Raw genomic sequence first — 15352 nt, forward strand, 5'->3', positions numbered from 1 at the left:
TATTGAATTGATTAAGACCCATAATCTATTTTTGAATTTTTGCAGGCACGTTGAAATCGAAGGAGCACGGAATACCAGATTCCGTGTCATTTGAATGATTAAATCTCGGAGTAGTTGAGGTTTTTGAATGATAAAATAGAACAAAATAAAATTAAACACATCCCAACTTTTATGTTGGCATTAATCTAATGTTGTTTACTTGTTTGCATAGTTTTGATGATTGATATGAGTAAAGCAAAAAATAAAAAAATAAAAAAAAGTTTAAAATCAAATGAATTGTGTTGATTAGTTTTAGTTAAGAGAGGTTATAGATGGGCGTAAAGAGAAGTTCTTTTTAATTGAATTGTTATCTTTCCCATTATTGTAATTTTATGTTATGGGCATTGTAATAATAAAAAAAAAAAGTTAATTAAAATGTGGGTGAAAATAGTACTTTGATCGGTTTAAATAAATAATCTAATTATCACCACCTTCTAATCCTCATGAACTAGATTAAATAATGACTAATTAACCCTTTTAATCTCCCTTTCACAATCAAACCGTTTCTCTTTGACTTTCCATTCCTTTTGAACATTAAAAGAATATAATCGAATAATTGCTTGTGACTTTTGGAGGGAAAACAAAATCACAAAATTCCCATGAAGGCTTCACTTTAGTCTTTTTTTACTTTCCATGCCTCAATGTGTATGTATGATTTTCCTACTAAAAATAATATGTGGACCGGCTTTTCTTTTCTTTTCTTTTTTTTTTCCCTTTTTTTGGTATGTCTGTGTCAATATATATATATAATAAAATCTTCATAAAAATAAAAAACATAAATTTTAATATATTAATTAAAAAATATAATTTTTAGTAAAGATTATATTTTTTTTATGTTTTAATAACATTCTTAAATAAAATGAAGATATCTCACTAAATTATTAATTTTTATATATATTTACCAGTCATAGTTTTGGGTATTAAAATAATACAATAAAGACAAAACAACAAACAACAAAATTCTGCAGACTTGCGCCTGTTGCGCTCATAAGGAAAGCTGCAATAGCTTCTAAATTCTGGAACCTTGCATTAAATGCTACAAATTATATTTTGTATCAGTGTGGGGCATGGTCAATATTCTTAAGTACAGTGAATGTTGTTATGGGAGTAATGTTTTAGATTTGCTATAGAAGTGTTTAATTAAATTGGCTTGGCTTTTGTCATTTGTTGGGTTTTGTTTTAAAAATCTTTTCAGATTCTGTCTTAAAGTTTTCTTTGTACTGGGGAAGTCAGTTACTTTAGTTTTGCGACTGAAAACAAAAATACTCTGTGAGTTTTATGAGGTTTTGCTGATTCGTTCAAGGAAGCTTAAAAAGGGGAAGAAGCTTTTGTGGCATCTGTGAGCTCAGGCAATTTGGATCGGGTACTTTTTCAGTTCCCTTGTTTGTTTTCTTATTTGGGTTCTTTGTTGTTTGATGTTCTTTTGAGATTTTGGCATCTGGGTACTTGCTTTTGTGGAGCTCTTTGATGATTTGAATTCTGGGTTCTGTGAATATTAGGATTTTTCTAGCTTAGTTTTAGCCTTCTTTTTTTATCTTTAATGGCTTACTTGCATAGGATATGAATAGGGTGGCTTGATTTGTATTTGCATTTTTTGATTCTTGATGCTGAGCTTGAGATTGCTGGAAATTAGTATTGGTCACGATTCTAATGATGTATAAAAACTTCGACAGCACGACTGAGTTGTCTCTCTTTTGTTTTTTTAATTTAATTGAGCTCATTGTACTTAAGGTTCCCTGTAGTTTTATGTTCTTGCAACTTTGTGCTCTTTCAATGTTAATATGGGCTGATGTTTCTAAAATCCAGGTTTTGACAAGTTCTGAAACCAAAATTGCTATAGGAAATGGTGGTGCAATAATATATGTCTATATCTGAAATGCCGCATTGGGATTTCTGAAACAATTCAAGATTGCAATTACCTCCATTTTTATCCAGAAATAGAAAATTGCTTTTCTCCTTTTTTAGCAGCCAGGAGCATTGCGTTGGTGAATTTTCTGTAATTACCGTTGCTAGTCTTGTTTTATCTCAAATATTCTAATTGTTGTGCTATTATAACTATGTTTTTGTTTTGTGAAATTACCTCATCTGGGTTATGCTGCTTAGTTTGTATACTTATTTGCCTCGACTTTCTGTTAATTGCAATTTTTGTTGAAAAACTGAAGAAAGAACTTTGAAATCTTACGCACCTGTTTCTACCATATTTAGCAGAGGATTTGATCGCATGTCATCTTAGAAATCTTTTATAATGTTTCTCCACATCATGCACCCTTATTAGGCCTGTGGCAGCACTTGTGTAGCTTCTTACTTTAATAATTCCATTTAGACAATGATGCTGGGTTCTGCATTTTGATGCCTGTAATGGTCTTGGATTATGCGTCCTGCTTATGTAGTAAATCATTCACTCTGTTTTATTGGCCTTAGCAGGACCTTGCAGTCAGCTATTGGCATCAAATTCCATTTTTGTGTGTTTCTGGAAGCTTTGGCAGTCTGATCTCCATCTTGGAGTAATTGACTGGACTGAAGGTGTAGGTTAAAGTTTGTTGGACAGATGATGCTTGTAAAATGGCTTGGAAGTGTGGTTTTTCTTGCAATTGGCCTCTTTACCAACGTGTTAGGTAATTTGCTGAATGTATCCTGGACTCATATAATAACTTTCCTTGATCTTTCTGATATCCGAAGATAATCTAAATTAATTGCCTATCTTGCCTTCTTACCAGTTGTTTACTTTATTGAATTTGTAGGTGCATATGTTGGTGTAAACATCGGAACAGATGTTTCCAACATGCCATCAGCTTCAGATATTGTTGCAATACTTAGAGCCAATCAAATTACTCACGTACGCCTTTATGACGCTGACAGTCACATGCTGAAAGCCCTTTCAAAGAGTGGAATTGAGGTAATTGTTGGTGTACTGAATGAGGAAGTCTTGGGTATTGGAGAATCTGCATCAGCTGCAGCAGCCTGGATTAATAAAAATGTTGCTGCGTACATGCCTACAACTAATATTACAGCCATTGCGGTTGGCAGTCAGGTTCTTACCTCAATCCCTAATGCTGCCTCAGTTTTGGTGTCGGCCATGAATAACCTTCATAAAGCTCTAGTTGCTTCAGATCTAAATTTCCAAGTCAAAATTTCAACTCCACACTCCATGGATATAATCCCAAGGCCATTCCCCCCTTCCACCGCTACATTTAATTCTGCATGGAACTCTACAATTTATCAGATTCTTCAATTTTTGAAGAATACTAAATCTTTTTACATGTTAAACGCCTATCCTTATTATGGTTACACTAATGGAAATGGTATTTTCCCAATCGATTATGCACTTTTCCGACCAATGCCCTCAGTCAAGCAAATCGTTGACCCAAACACTCTTTTTCACTATAACAGCATGTTTGATGCTATGGTGGATGCTACCTATTATTCCATAGAAGGTCTCAACTTTTCAGGAATCCCTGTCATTGTCACAGAATCTGGCTGGCCTTGGCTTGGTGGAGGTAATGAAACTGATGCCACTTTGGAAAATGCTGAGACCTACAATAACAATATGATCCGAAGAGTATTGAATGATACTGGTCCACCTAGTCAACCTGATATGCCCATTAACACCTATGTTTATGAGTTGTTCAATGAAGACAAGAGGCCTGGACCCATTTCGGAAAAAAACTGGGGTGTGTTTTTTACTAATGGAACTTCTGTTTATCCCTTGAATTTTAGTGGCTCCGGTCAAATTATAGGAAATTCTTCTGGGGTCTTCTGTGTGGCAAAAGATGATGCAGATTCTGATAAGTTGCAAAATGGCTTGAACTGGGCTTGTGGGCAAGGCCATGCTAACTGTTCTGCTATCCAACCAGGGCAGCCATGTTATCTTCCCAACAACATCAAGAGTCATGCTTCTTATGCTTATAATGATTATTATCAAAAGATGCGTAGTGTTGGTGGAACATGCAACTTCGATGGTACTGCTATGACAACTACTAAAGATCCTAGTGAGTTCCACTTTATTTAATCATCATCTTTCAAGTTATTGCTTTGGATAAACCTTGTTTGCTTTATTCTTATTCTAGATTTGGATATTTTTAAAAGAAACTTGCAAAAGCATTTACTATTCTTCTGTGTAGCAAAGAACAATTTGGCGATACATTTATTTGATCCATTGCCGATGTCTCTTAGTTTTGCTTTAGAAAGTTGTTTCTTTCATCATTTTTATCATCTGAACAAAATTGAGTTTCTAGTTATAGTATGGATAGATATCTCATTAAGCATCGAAAAAGAGAGAAGGTTTTGTGCTTCTCCCTGCAACTATTTTCTGATTAAACTGCTGTTCGTAAATGCAGGATTAAACAAGTTATTTACCCAATTTATGACCAGAATCATATATAGATTTAATGAATGGTCGCAATTTTCTGATTTAGCCGATACTAGCAATAAATATATAGTTTCTGGATCTTATAGCCAACGTTTTGGATGATTATTACTATACATCATTAAGCTTGCACTGTTTCTTGTACTGAGCAATCTATATCTGTCTTTCATTTCATTTCCTTCTATTCATTTTTCTTATATTTTTTCTGATTTTGTGTCATTGGTTACTTTCTTACAGGTTACGGATCCTGTACGTATGCAGGGAGGTGAGAATCTGAATTTATTTACATTTAAACTGTCCTGAATTATAAACCGTAGTTCTATTTATTTATCTATTGTGGGTGGCTCTAAACATTTAATATCTTGAAACAGCTCTCATTCAAGCACGAGAGGGGGGTTTCTGCCTCCTGTGGCGTCCGGACCTGTAAGCCCCTTCTCTGGGGCTACAAGCCTGCCAGTTTCCAGAATTCATTTACTGATATCAGCAGCATTTGCGGCCCTACTGATCTGACCGCATTGATTTGTTAAAGCGGCAGTGGGAATTGCTATGAACGACATCGTGCAAATGCGAAAGCTCAACAACATTTTACATTGCAGTGGAGTCAGAGATAACGTACAAGCTTGAAAATAGGTCAATGGTGGGTTGTATTCTTGATGTATTTTTCTTTCCTTTTACAAATTTTGCTTTTGCTTAACAGGGTTTTCTTTTCTCATTTTTCTTCCTGAATTTTTGTCTGTCTCCATACCCTGTGTAGCATGTATTTTCGGTCTCATTGTGATCTATAATCCTGAATATGCTTAGTAATTAACCCTCCAATTTTTTGGGACAGCCTGATGATCTGAATTTCATTGTGATATGGACAATAATGTTTAGGAGGAGAAATCAAATAAAACAGAAAAATTAGATGACAAATGGGATTAATTCGAGGAAACTCAGTTAATTCGAGAAAATCCAAACTTCCAAATAAGTATTGGTTATTTAAGAAACCAATAAACTTTCAATTACAATTTTTACGTTGCCAAAATAATGAACTTATGATACTTGTTATTGAATAACATCAAGTTTTATATAATAAAGTTTATTTAAGATTACAACTTAAGAATTAGTAATACTAAGCATGTTTTCACATAATGCTCCACTACTTACATGTAGTTCTACAAAGTGTAATTACTTTTGACTAGTTCAAAATTAACTAATAACATAAAATTAAATAATTTTAATTATTTTAAGAGTTTGTATCATTCCTTCCCCCTTGAAAATACCCTTATCCTCAAGGGTAGATTTTTCTGAAATAATTTACTTTTTCTTCTGTTTCCAATTTATAATTAGATATAATGATGACTCGAAGCTCTTTTGCAAATTCTTCATTGATCCCACGACCATGTTCTTCATCTCAATTTTTGGCACTTTACCGAAGAACAATTTCTCATTATGGTGGCTAGGCAATTTGGATTTGTCCTTAAAATAAACACTCTGCACCTTTGACTCGTAACAGAAAACTCTAACCTTTTGAACGTTGATTTGTGGAATTTTCTTCAATGATGCCACTACCTTGCTGCATTGTTTAACACCTCGATCATGCATTGCAATTTCCAAATTGTCACTTTGTTGGAGACGTTGAACTTCAACCAAAACGTAGACTTTTCGTTCACATGTTTGATATGATGGCCACATGAGTTCAACCTTGCATCCCATGTTCTTGATATTTCATCCACTTTGCACAATAATTTCTTTGTAAGTTCCTCCTGCTCAAGAATTATAGCCTCCATCATCTTTTGAATGCTCTCAAGTCTCTGCTCCATTGTAAAGATTTACTCTTTATTTGTTACCACACTATGATACCAAATGAAAGAGAAAAATTAGATGACAAATGGACTTAATTCGAAGAAAATCAAACCTCCAAATAAATCTTGGTTATTCAAGAAACTAATAAACTCTTAATTACAACTTTTATATTGCCAAAATAATAAACTTAATGATACTTTTTATTAAATAACATCAAGTTTTATATAATAAAGCTTATTTAAGATTACAACTTAAAAATTAGTAACACTAAGCATGTTCTCACATAATACTCCACTACTTACATGTAGTTCCATAAAATAAGTGCGACTACTTTTGACTATTTCAAAATTAACTAATAACATATAATTAAATAAATAAAATAATTTTAATTATTTTAAGAGTTTGTATCACATTATGTGTACTTCAAAACAAGGAAAATGCGTTTTAGCCTATGGACATCATTTTCTTTGCTTATGCATGCTTCCCTGGTAATTCTATTGTAATTGGTAATTCCAGATTTCTGTAGGGTTTTGCCCTGTTTCTTTACACATTTTTTGAGTTTGATATTTCTTGATGCACGATATATTAATAGTTTAAAGCCCTTTCATTTTCTACTGTTAGGTTGGTGTACTAGTAAAAGACCAAATAGTCCTCCCAGAAGAGTCTCCGTTTTGCGACATGATCTTGGGGGCTTCTCCAGCGGCGACTTAATGGTTTTAAAGTAATTGTCTTTTTCGGTTGGGCACTTGTATTCAGATTTTGGGATATAAAGGACTAAATAATCAATTTAGGCTTTGTTGACTTTTCTATTTTTTAAAAATTGAAAAAAAAAAAAGAATTTATAGTCAAAGGAGTTTTGGTGAGTTTTAAAAATTGAGGAAAATGGTTAATTTCACCAAAGGAGGGGGTTTTGGTTAATTTCCCTGGATTTAAGGATTTTATTGATGATCATGACACATGCTGCTTCTATTTTATTGATGATAACGCATAAAATAATATACAACAAAAATGTGGCAAAACTTTGGTTAGTTTTGTCTACTTGCAGTCATAAAATTTTTGGTTCTATGTTCAATAATTTTATGCTAATAACATGCACGAAGCTCACATATTCATCGATCAGGAATATTGTTTATGACACTGGATTTTCTTTTTAAAATTTATTATCATTATTATTTTATAACACTGGATTATATAGGCTAATATATACATACATTTAAGGACATGAACCATGCTGGTTCACCTAACATGCCAAGAGGTCAATAATGCCCTTCATGTACGCTAATAAAACAATTTGAGCTTGGATAAGTGCAATATAAATAGCTTGGCATAGAAATCATGTTATTGCACAAAAACGAGCTTCTTTATTCTTCAAGCTAGTCCTTCACAATTAATTAATGGCACCAACAACAGTTTTATTGAGTGACTTCTCGGATTTCACTGATTTTGTCGTAAACCAAGGAAATGGAGTGAAGGGCCTCTCTGAAATGGGACTCAAAGCCCTCCCTAAGCAGTATATCCAACCCTTGGAAGAAAGATTCAGTGAGAAAAAAATTGTACCCCATGAGTCCATTCCTATTATTGATATGTCAAAGTGGGATGATCCTGAAGTTGCAAAATCCATCTGTGATGCTGCTGAGATGTGGGGATTCTTTCAGGCTGTGAACCACCGTGTTCCCCTTCAAGTACTCGACAGAGTCAAGGCGGCGACTCACCGGTTTTTTGGGTTGTCAGCAGCGGAGAAGAACAAGTATTCTAAGGAGCTTTCGCCTTCTAACAATGTGAGGTTTGGCACAAGCTTTAACACTCAGGCTGAAAAGGCTCTTGAGTGGAAGGATTATCTTAGCTTGTTTTATGTTTCTGATGATGAAGCTTCTGCTTTGTGGCCTCCTGCATGCAAGTAAGGAAACTGAACTCTTTATCCATTTAAATTTACTAAAACATGCGCTTACACTCGAAGAATTAATATTCTTCTCCCATGATCTGAGCTTACCTAACTTATTAGAAGATCTTTTAATTAACACATATTTGTTGTTGTCCATGTCTAGTCAAAATCTATTTGTTTTTGTTATTTCTCTCTTTTGAAGAATCAATTGCCACCAATACCCGCTCAGGTTAAAACTCACATGAGGAGACAATCGAGGTTCTAATTAATAATATATCTAGCATGGACATAGACATGGAGTTAATTGACTTTTTTTGCTTGTAGGGATGAAGTGTTGGAATACACGAAGAGCTCTGAAGTCCTTATCAAACAGCTGTTGAAAGTGTTGATGAAGGGGCTTAAAGTGGAGGGAACTGATGAAGCAAAAGAAGCTCTCTTGATGGGTTCAGTGAGAACTAATCTCAACTACTATCCAATTTGTCCAAATCCTGAACTCACAGTTGGAGTAGGCCGCCATTCAGATGTTTCAACACTCACCATCCTCCTTCAGGATGATATCGGAGGTCTCTACGTGCGTGGAAATGATGGCGAAAGCTGGATTCACGTCCCTCCTATTAGTGGATCCCTTGTGATCAACATTGGTGATGCATTACAAATAATGAGCAATGGTAAATACAGGAGTGTTGAACATTGCGTGATAGCAAATGGAAGCAGCAACAGGATTTCGGTTCCCATTTTCATCAACCCGAGACCTCAAGATACAATAGGTCCTTTTCCAGAAGTGCTTGCAAGTGGGGAGAAGCCAGTTTATAAGCAAGTTTTATACAAGGATTATGTGAAGCATTTCTTCAGAAAAGCTCATGATGGGAAGAAAACAGTTGATTTTGCTAAGCTAAGCATTTTCTAAGAATTTTCTGCTCGTTCTGCTAATAAACATATATATTGTCAACTTCGGGTAAAAAATGAGTGCCGCTAATTTCAGGGGAGAAAGCCTAGATCTTGATTCCTATATCACTACTGTGATCAATAAAGAGTTTGTATTTCAATTTCCCATTACCTTATGTACAACTTGGAATAAAATTTCTATATGATCTTTATCAATATTTGCTTTTGCTGTCTCTTGGATTGATATTTCTTATCTCTCCCTAAAATAACTCCTATTTCTCTTTCTATTGAGGTTGGCCAAACTCTAATTAATTTTTTAACTAAAACTCCTCCCATAATTTAAACTCGGGTGGCCAATAAAAAGGAAAAAACTAATCTGATGGATGATATAAATTGCTGAAAACTATATAAAAATAAATAAAAGTACCTCAAGACTTTCTAGTTAATTAATTTGTAAATTAATATGAAATTACTATTAAGGATAGAATAATTTAACTTAAAACAAATATGTTTTTTTTTTCTTTTTTTACCATCAAAAGATGAAGAGTTAGGCAGGATCCCTATCTGTACTATAAATCAGTAATGAAGCAAATACGTAAGGAGGGGGACATAAACTAGGACCTCCTTAAATAAATATAATTACACAAGAATAAAAAGAGAAGAGTAAAACCATCAAAAGGAAAAAGAAAGCTATCAATACTAGCATCTGACGTGTGAAACTTGCGCTTCTAGGGTGCGTTTGGTACACGTATTGTATTATGTTGTATTGCATTATTTTAATGTTGGTGTATTGTATTATGCTGTATTGCATTAGCACTGTATTATAATAATACTGTATAATGTTTGGTGCTACACTGTACTGTATTAATTTTTAGTTATACTATGTTTGGTGTTGTATTGTACTGTATTAATTTCTTTTGGTGATTAATTTTAATTATATATTTAGAAAATAATATCTACTAGTACTTAGAAAAATACTAAATATAGAAGCGTTAAATTTAAGAATTTTTACATCAATTTTTTTGTTTAAATAAAAGAATCATAATTCTTTATGTAAAACTAACAAATTCTAAGATTTACAATGATAAAAAGTTTATTTTTGCAATAATTCATAAATATATAACCTATTTATTAAAAAACATATTTTATTTATTTATTTTAATTTCCTCTCTCTCCTTTTTTTATTTTTTTTCTTTAGATAATGCTTTTCAATGTATCACTATCTGCTTCCTCTTTCTCCTCCCTTTGTCTTCTCCAAATCTTTTTCTTCTTCGTTCATTTTTGTTCTCTTTTTCTCTTTCTTCGTCTTCATACATTTTCTTTTTTTCCTCCTTTTCTTCTATTTTCTTTGTCTTCTTCAATTTATTTTCCTTTTTTCTTTTCCTCTTTTTCTCCTTTCTTCTTCTTCTCTGGGCTTTATCTTTGTCTTCATTTCATTTTCTTTTTTTTCCTCCTTTTCTTCTATTTTCTTTTTCTTCTTCAATTTGTTTTCCCTTTTTCTTTTCCTCTTTTTCTCCTTCTTTCTTCTTCTTCTCTGGGCTTTATCTTCTCCACAGTGAAGGCGTCTTCATGGAGCAATGGCTATGGTGTCGCAAAAGCGTCGGTGATGGCGTCGAGCGATGATTGCCAAGTCGATTTGGTGGTGCTAGATTGGGTGATATGAATTTCATCGCAAACATGCTGTAAAATTTTCTCAATTTTATTTTCTTAATTTGCTCTAATATGATGCGGTGTAACCCGAACCCCCACCCCCCCCCCCCCCCACGAGGTTGGTTTATGCAGATCTGGCCGCATTAGTTTCCCAAGTTAATGCAATACCACACCAGTTGAATTTAACGCCAAACATGAGTTATAAAACCCTAAATCATTATCATTATCTTCTTCTTCTTCTTTAAATTTTAAATGAATTCTTCATTGGTGGATTTTAAAAATCCAAAGAATTCATAGAAAATTTTTTGTCATGGGTCCACAGATCCTCAGTCTAATCTTATTTTCGTCAAATATATTTTATTAACATATTAGAAATCAAATTATTGGAAAATCATATTTATGTAACTATAGCTCAACGATAAATAGTAGGCAATACATACTAAAAATTGAAATCACAACAAATTATAATTCAATAAAAGAAAAAGTGGTAAACATTCTTAAAAAGGATATACATTTTAAACCTGTAGTCTCTCATATGAAATAACAAGAAAGAAAATTAAGAGAGAAGAAGAAGAATAATAAAATGGGTGTTAAAAAATTTTCTAAGATTATTTTTTAGATTTAATAAGTTACATCGTAGAAGTTTCTTTTTCTAAATTTTTAAAGGTTATGTTTTGACTGATTGAGTGTTCTTAGGAGAAAAGTATTGAATTCACTCTTATTAATTTCATAATCATTATAATTCAGAATTTTCTTCCATATATATTTATATATCATGAAGGGTAATGTTAGGGATGCTGACATTTTAGTATAATAAAAGCAAGCAACAATTGAAATATTTATAAGTTACAATGGCAATGATTCCTATAATTTATGCATGATATATTTAATTTGATAATGATTCATAATGGTCATTGTTGAGAAGAATCTTTAATTAGGATCATAAAATAAAGGGAAATTGTCAATTTCTCCTTACTGAAGTCAATATGTACTACTTAACCCTTATTATTTTCATAACATCTAAAAACCTTATTGCCACAAAAAATTTAAACGAAAAGAGGGGTAAATGGGTCATTTATTTGATAAATTATCTTGGAAATATGAAAATATATTTATTATAAGAAAAATGTTCAAAAATAACAAAAACTAAAAGAAAAATACCTTATTATTAATTTTTTATTCTTACCAAAATATATATTTCTCATTTTTAGTACTTCATTTTATTTATATATTTAATTTATAATAAATATGAATAAAAATATATTTTAAAATATGGGTAATAATATAAAATTATGCTGTTAGGAAGGTTATTAGCTATTATGAAAACAATAAAAGGGTAATTGGTATATAATAATTTCAATAGGAGAAAATTGACAATCTCTCTTAAATAAATGATTCTTATATACTAGAATTTTTTTCCTTAATGTTTTTCGTACAAAGAATGATTAAAACTAGCATCTCATTTGTTAAAATTAATCATTTCTCCCTAGTATTTCAAAACTCATCAAAATACCAAATATGGTAAAAAAAAAAGGCTCAATGTGGTCCGATCTTGTATTACATAAACCTCTTCTTATGTATCTATTTTTTGGCAATTAATTGATAGGCACACATAATATGGATGTAATGAATTAATAGGATGATGTTATACAATGAGAGCACTTGAGATTTTTATGAGGATAAAACAAGAAGCCCAATTAGACTCATCACTGTTGATATCGACGTGTGTTAATTTTTGGCTAAGTTTCTATGCGCATCTCTATCTCATGCATACACTCTGACTACGTACGTTGACCTGAAAGACCTTTACTGGGAATTAATATGAGAAAGAAGGAAACGATATTGAATTTTCTTAGCAAATATTTGATACTGATTGCATTCCCTGCATTTGAATGGTTATAGAAAGAAAATTGTGCTCTTGTCATAGAGATGGTGAGAAATTTCAACATTCAAAAGATCAAATAGGAGTCCTATTCAATCTTGGTGGCTTTAAACAGTTGCACTTTCACTCATGACACCATTCAATTTTATGTCGTAATTCAGTGAGAGTACGTCTATTTCATCGTGTCGTGCTTAACAAGTTGCACTAAAATACCTGAGAATGAATAGGAGAAAAAGGAAATATTATTGGATTTTCTCACCAAATATTTGATACACGTTGCCATTCCTACGGACAAGTAATGGTGACAACTTACTAGAAAATTATTAAATTCATTGTCATAGAAAGAAAATTATTCTATTCTCATAAAGATGAAGATCATGAGAAAATTTCATTTTGAAAAGAGTTAGGGGCTGTTTGTTTGTTTTAACTTAATGATTTAATTGATTTAGTTTCAACCAGTTAAGTTATTAAGGTGTTGTTTGTTTTTTAGTCTAAAGTTTGAATTTAACCTTTTTTTCAGACATTTATTTATTTTAAGTTGTTTGTTTTTTTAACTTACCACTTATTATCCGACAATTCTATCTGAAAAGAAAAAATAGAAAAAGTTTACTTTTATCTGAAGTCTGAAGTCTAAATGGAAAATTTTAATTTCAAATCTCAAAAATACCCTTAACAATTCATGCATTTATAATATTATGTATATAAACCTAATATTTTTGTATTGTTCTTGAAGTTATTTTTTTAAAGTAATGATATTACCACAAACTCTTGTACAAACTTATTTTGTACAAACTGATGTGGCGTTAATTCATTGGTTGAACTAAATATCTCTTGGTCCACATGATTTATTTCTATTATTTTATATTTTCATTCAACCAATGAATTAATGCCACATCAGTTTGTATAAGATAAGTTTGTACAAGAGTTTGTGGCTGTATCATCACTCATTTTTTTAATTGCTTTAAATTTTTATTCACATGATAACATTAATTAAACTAAAATATTGAACAAATCAAATTATGTCCATTCTAATGAATCAAAAATAAAATAACAGTGTTGACTTTATAATAAATTTGATGTTATAATTACATCTTTTATTAAAAATTTAAATTAAGATCAACAATGATAATATTTTTTTTTAATGCTACCAAACTAATCAACCTGTGAAAATTATAAATTGTGAAGAATAAATATATGCACTGCTTAAAAGGATATTTATGTCAAACTACTAGTTTTTAAGTTTTTCTCTTCAGATGTTGAAAAAGAAAAAACAAGCATGTCAATCAAACATTTTTATTAAGACCTATTCACACTTCAACTAAATTCAGACCTATTCAAATTTCAGATAAAAAAACAAACACAACCTAAGTCTGCTTTTGTTTTTTAACTTAATGAAGATTTTCAACAATTAAGTCATTAAGTTATTAAGTTAATTTTTTTAGCTTTTTACTTAATCTACAAAGTTTGAATGCTATCATTAAAAGATATTTTCCAAAATATGCCTATCTAATTAATTAATTTTCATCCTTAGCTAAATAAAATTTAATAATTAGCATTATTACCCATCTGTATATAACTTGTGATAATATATAGTGGTAGACTATTATTATTTTTATCTTTTTATTTTGTTCAAATTAGTATTATTTATCTTCATAATTTTTTATGAATATTTTTCATATAAAAACATCACAAACTATAATAAAATTAATTAACATATATGATATAAAATATTAAAGAGTTGTACTCAATTGAATATGAATTACGTTATGATAATTTATTGGCTTATTTATATTCTTTGAGATATTTATTATTTGTTTAACATTATAATTTGTAAGGGCATAAATGTAAAACTATTAATTTTCAGATTTTTTTAGTTAAAAAAAAACTTAATATTTATTTTTAACTATTGAGACAAAAAAACAAACATGTCATTCAAATTTAGACATTCAACTCTATTCAAAATTTAAACTAATTCAAGTTTATTAAGATTTAAAAAAAAAAACAAACGCTGCCTAACCAAGAGATTTATTCAATCTTGGTTACTTTAATTGGTTTCATTTTCACTCATCGCGCAATATAATGGTTTCTAAGAGAAGAAATGCTAGCCAGCTACCGTCAAATCTGACATCATGAGAATTTAGTCCCTTCAGTAGTTGATGACTAAATTAAAGGGAACTAAAGGAAAAAAAACAAAAAAAAAATTACACGTGAGATTTTGACAGAGTCGGACTTGAGGGCTTCTGGATAAGAGTCCTTGCTCTTCCCTGGAAATGTGGGAAAGAAGCATATTTCGCCATCCAACAGTGCTTCACGGAGAGTAACTTTTTTGGACAGATTTGAAGTTGGCAATTCGCACTTTACTTGTATGATCAAATATTGAGCTTCGGAAGGAGTGAGTTACATACATTTCTCATATTCATTGATTTTTTTTTTTAGAAGATATATATTGGAAATCTGAAATAAACTATTAAACATTTAATTTGAGAAATTTAATAAAGATCTGAAGTAATTATATAGTTATTAGAGAAATTGCTTGACTCAAAAGAATATTTTTATTTCATATTTTCGTAAATAAGTCAAGCTGGGAAAAGTGCCCGGAAAATAAGTTAAAAAAATTTGAATTAGATTTTAAGCAATGATAGTCCCCCACCTTTTATGCAATCATTTAATAGCAGAGTAATATTATAAAAAGCCATATTGAATTGATGGTGGAAATAGTAAAATCCCTTATTTGTATTATCCACATCACAAGTCAGTATAATCACCCCTCATTTGTAAATAAGTTAGAGGTGATTGCTCCCTATAAAATCATTATTATAAAGAGGAGTAAATTTCAATTCATCTGCCGAATAGAATGATTATT

The 15352-nt window shown here is 31.2% G+C and overlaps 2 protein-coding genes across 5 annotated transcripts; both read left to right on the plus strand.

Moving 5' to 3' along the window:
• The first annotated feature begins 986 nt into the window (after positions 1-986).
• On the plus strand, positions 987-6887 carry LOC18051455 (glucan endo-1,3-beta-glucosidase 4). 4 transcript variants are annotated; one of them, XR_002907046.1, is made up of 6 exons: positions 987-1402; positions 2464-2654; positions 2781-4028; positions 4643-4670; positions 4777-5042; positions 6812-6887. XR_002907046.1 is itself a non-coding variant. In XM_006445578.2 (5 exons), the coding sequence occupies exons 2-5, from the start codon at positions 2588-2590 to the stop codon at positions 4913-4915; spliced, it is 1482 nt and encodes a 493-aa protein (XP_006445641.1). In that variant the 5' UTR covers positions 987-1402; positions 2464-2587; the 3' UTR covers positions 4916-5230. The 4 variants fall into 4 exon arrangements, 3 of the variants coding, with proteins under 3 accessions (XP_006445641.1, XP_024045972.1, XP_024045973.1); XM_006445578.2 differs by lacking the exon at positions 6812-6887 and having other exon boundaries at positions 4777-5230; XM_024190204.1 differs by lacking the exons at positions 987-1402; positions 6812-6887 and adding an exon at positions 1851-2035 and having other exon boundaries at positions 4777-5230.
• Positions 6888-7555: 668 nt separating this feature from the next.
• Positions 7556-8979, plus strand: LOC18051456 (feruloyl CoA ortho-hydroxylase 1). Its single transcript, XM_006445579.2, has 2 exons — positions 7556-8087; positions 8397-8979. Exons 1-2 carry the CDS (start codon positions 7585-7587, stop codon positions 8977-8979), a joined length of 1086 nt encoding a protein of 361 aa, XP_006445642.1. The 5' UTR covers positions 7556-7584.
• The last annotated feature ends 6373 nt before the right edge of the window (positions 8980-15352 follow it).

Source organism: Citrus clementina, unplaced genomic scaffold (genome assembly GCF_000493195.1).
Source record: "Citrus clementina cultivar Clemenules unplaced genomic scaffold, Citrus_clementina_v1.0 scaffold_2, whole genome shotgun sequence".
In the NCBI taxonomy this organism is placed as follows: Eukaryota; Viridiplantae; Streptophyta; class Magnoliopsida; order Sapindales; family Rutaceae; genus Citrus; species Citrus x clementina.

Coding starts and splice junctions, on each gene's coding strand:
- LOC18051455 (XM_006445578.2), top strand. CDS start 2,588: ATGATGCTTGTAAAATGGCTTGGAAGTGTGGTTTTTCTTGCAATTGGC. Junction 2,655..2,780: donor CCTCTTTACCAACGTGTTAG/GTAATTTGCTGA, acceptor TTGAATTTGTAG/GTGCATATGTTGGTGTAAAC. Junction 4,671..4,776: donor TCCTGTACGTATGCAGGGAG/GTGAGAATCTGA, acceptor ATCTTGAAACAG/CTCTCATTCAAGCACGAGAG.
- LOC18051456 (XM_006445579.2), top strand. CDS start 7,585: ATGGCACCAACAACAGTTTTATTGAGTGACTTCTCGGATTTCACTGAT. Junction 8,088..8,396: donor TTGTGGCCTCCTGCATGCAA/GTAAGGAAACTG, acceptor TTTTGCTTGTAG/GGATGAAGTGTTGGAATACA.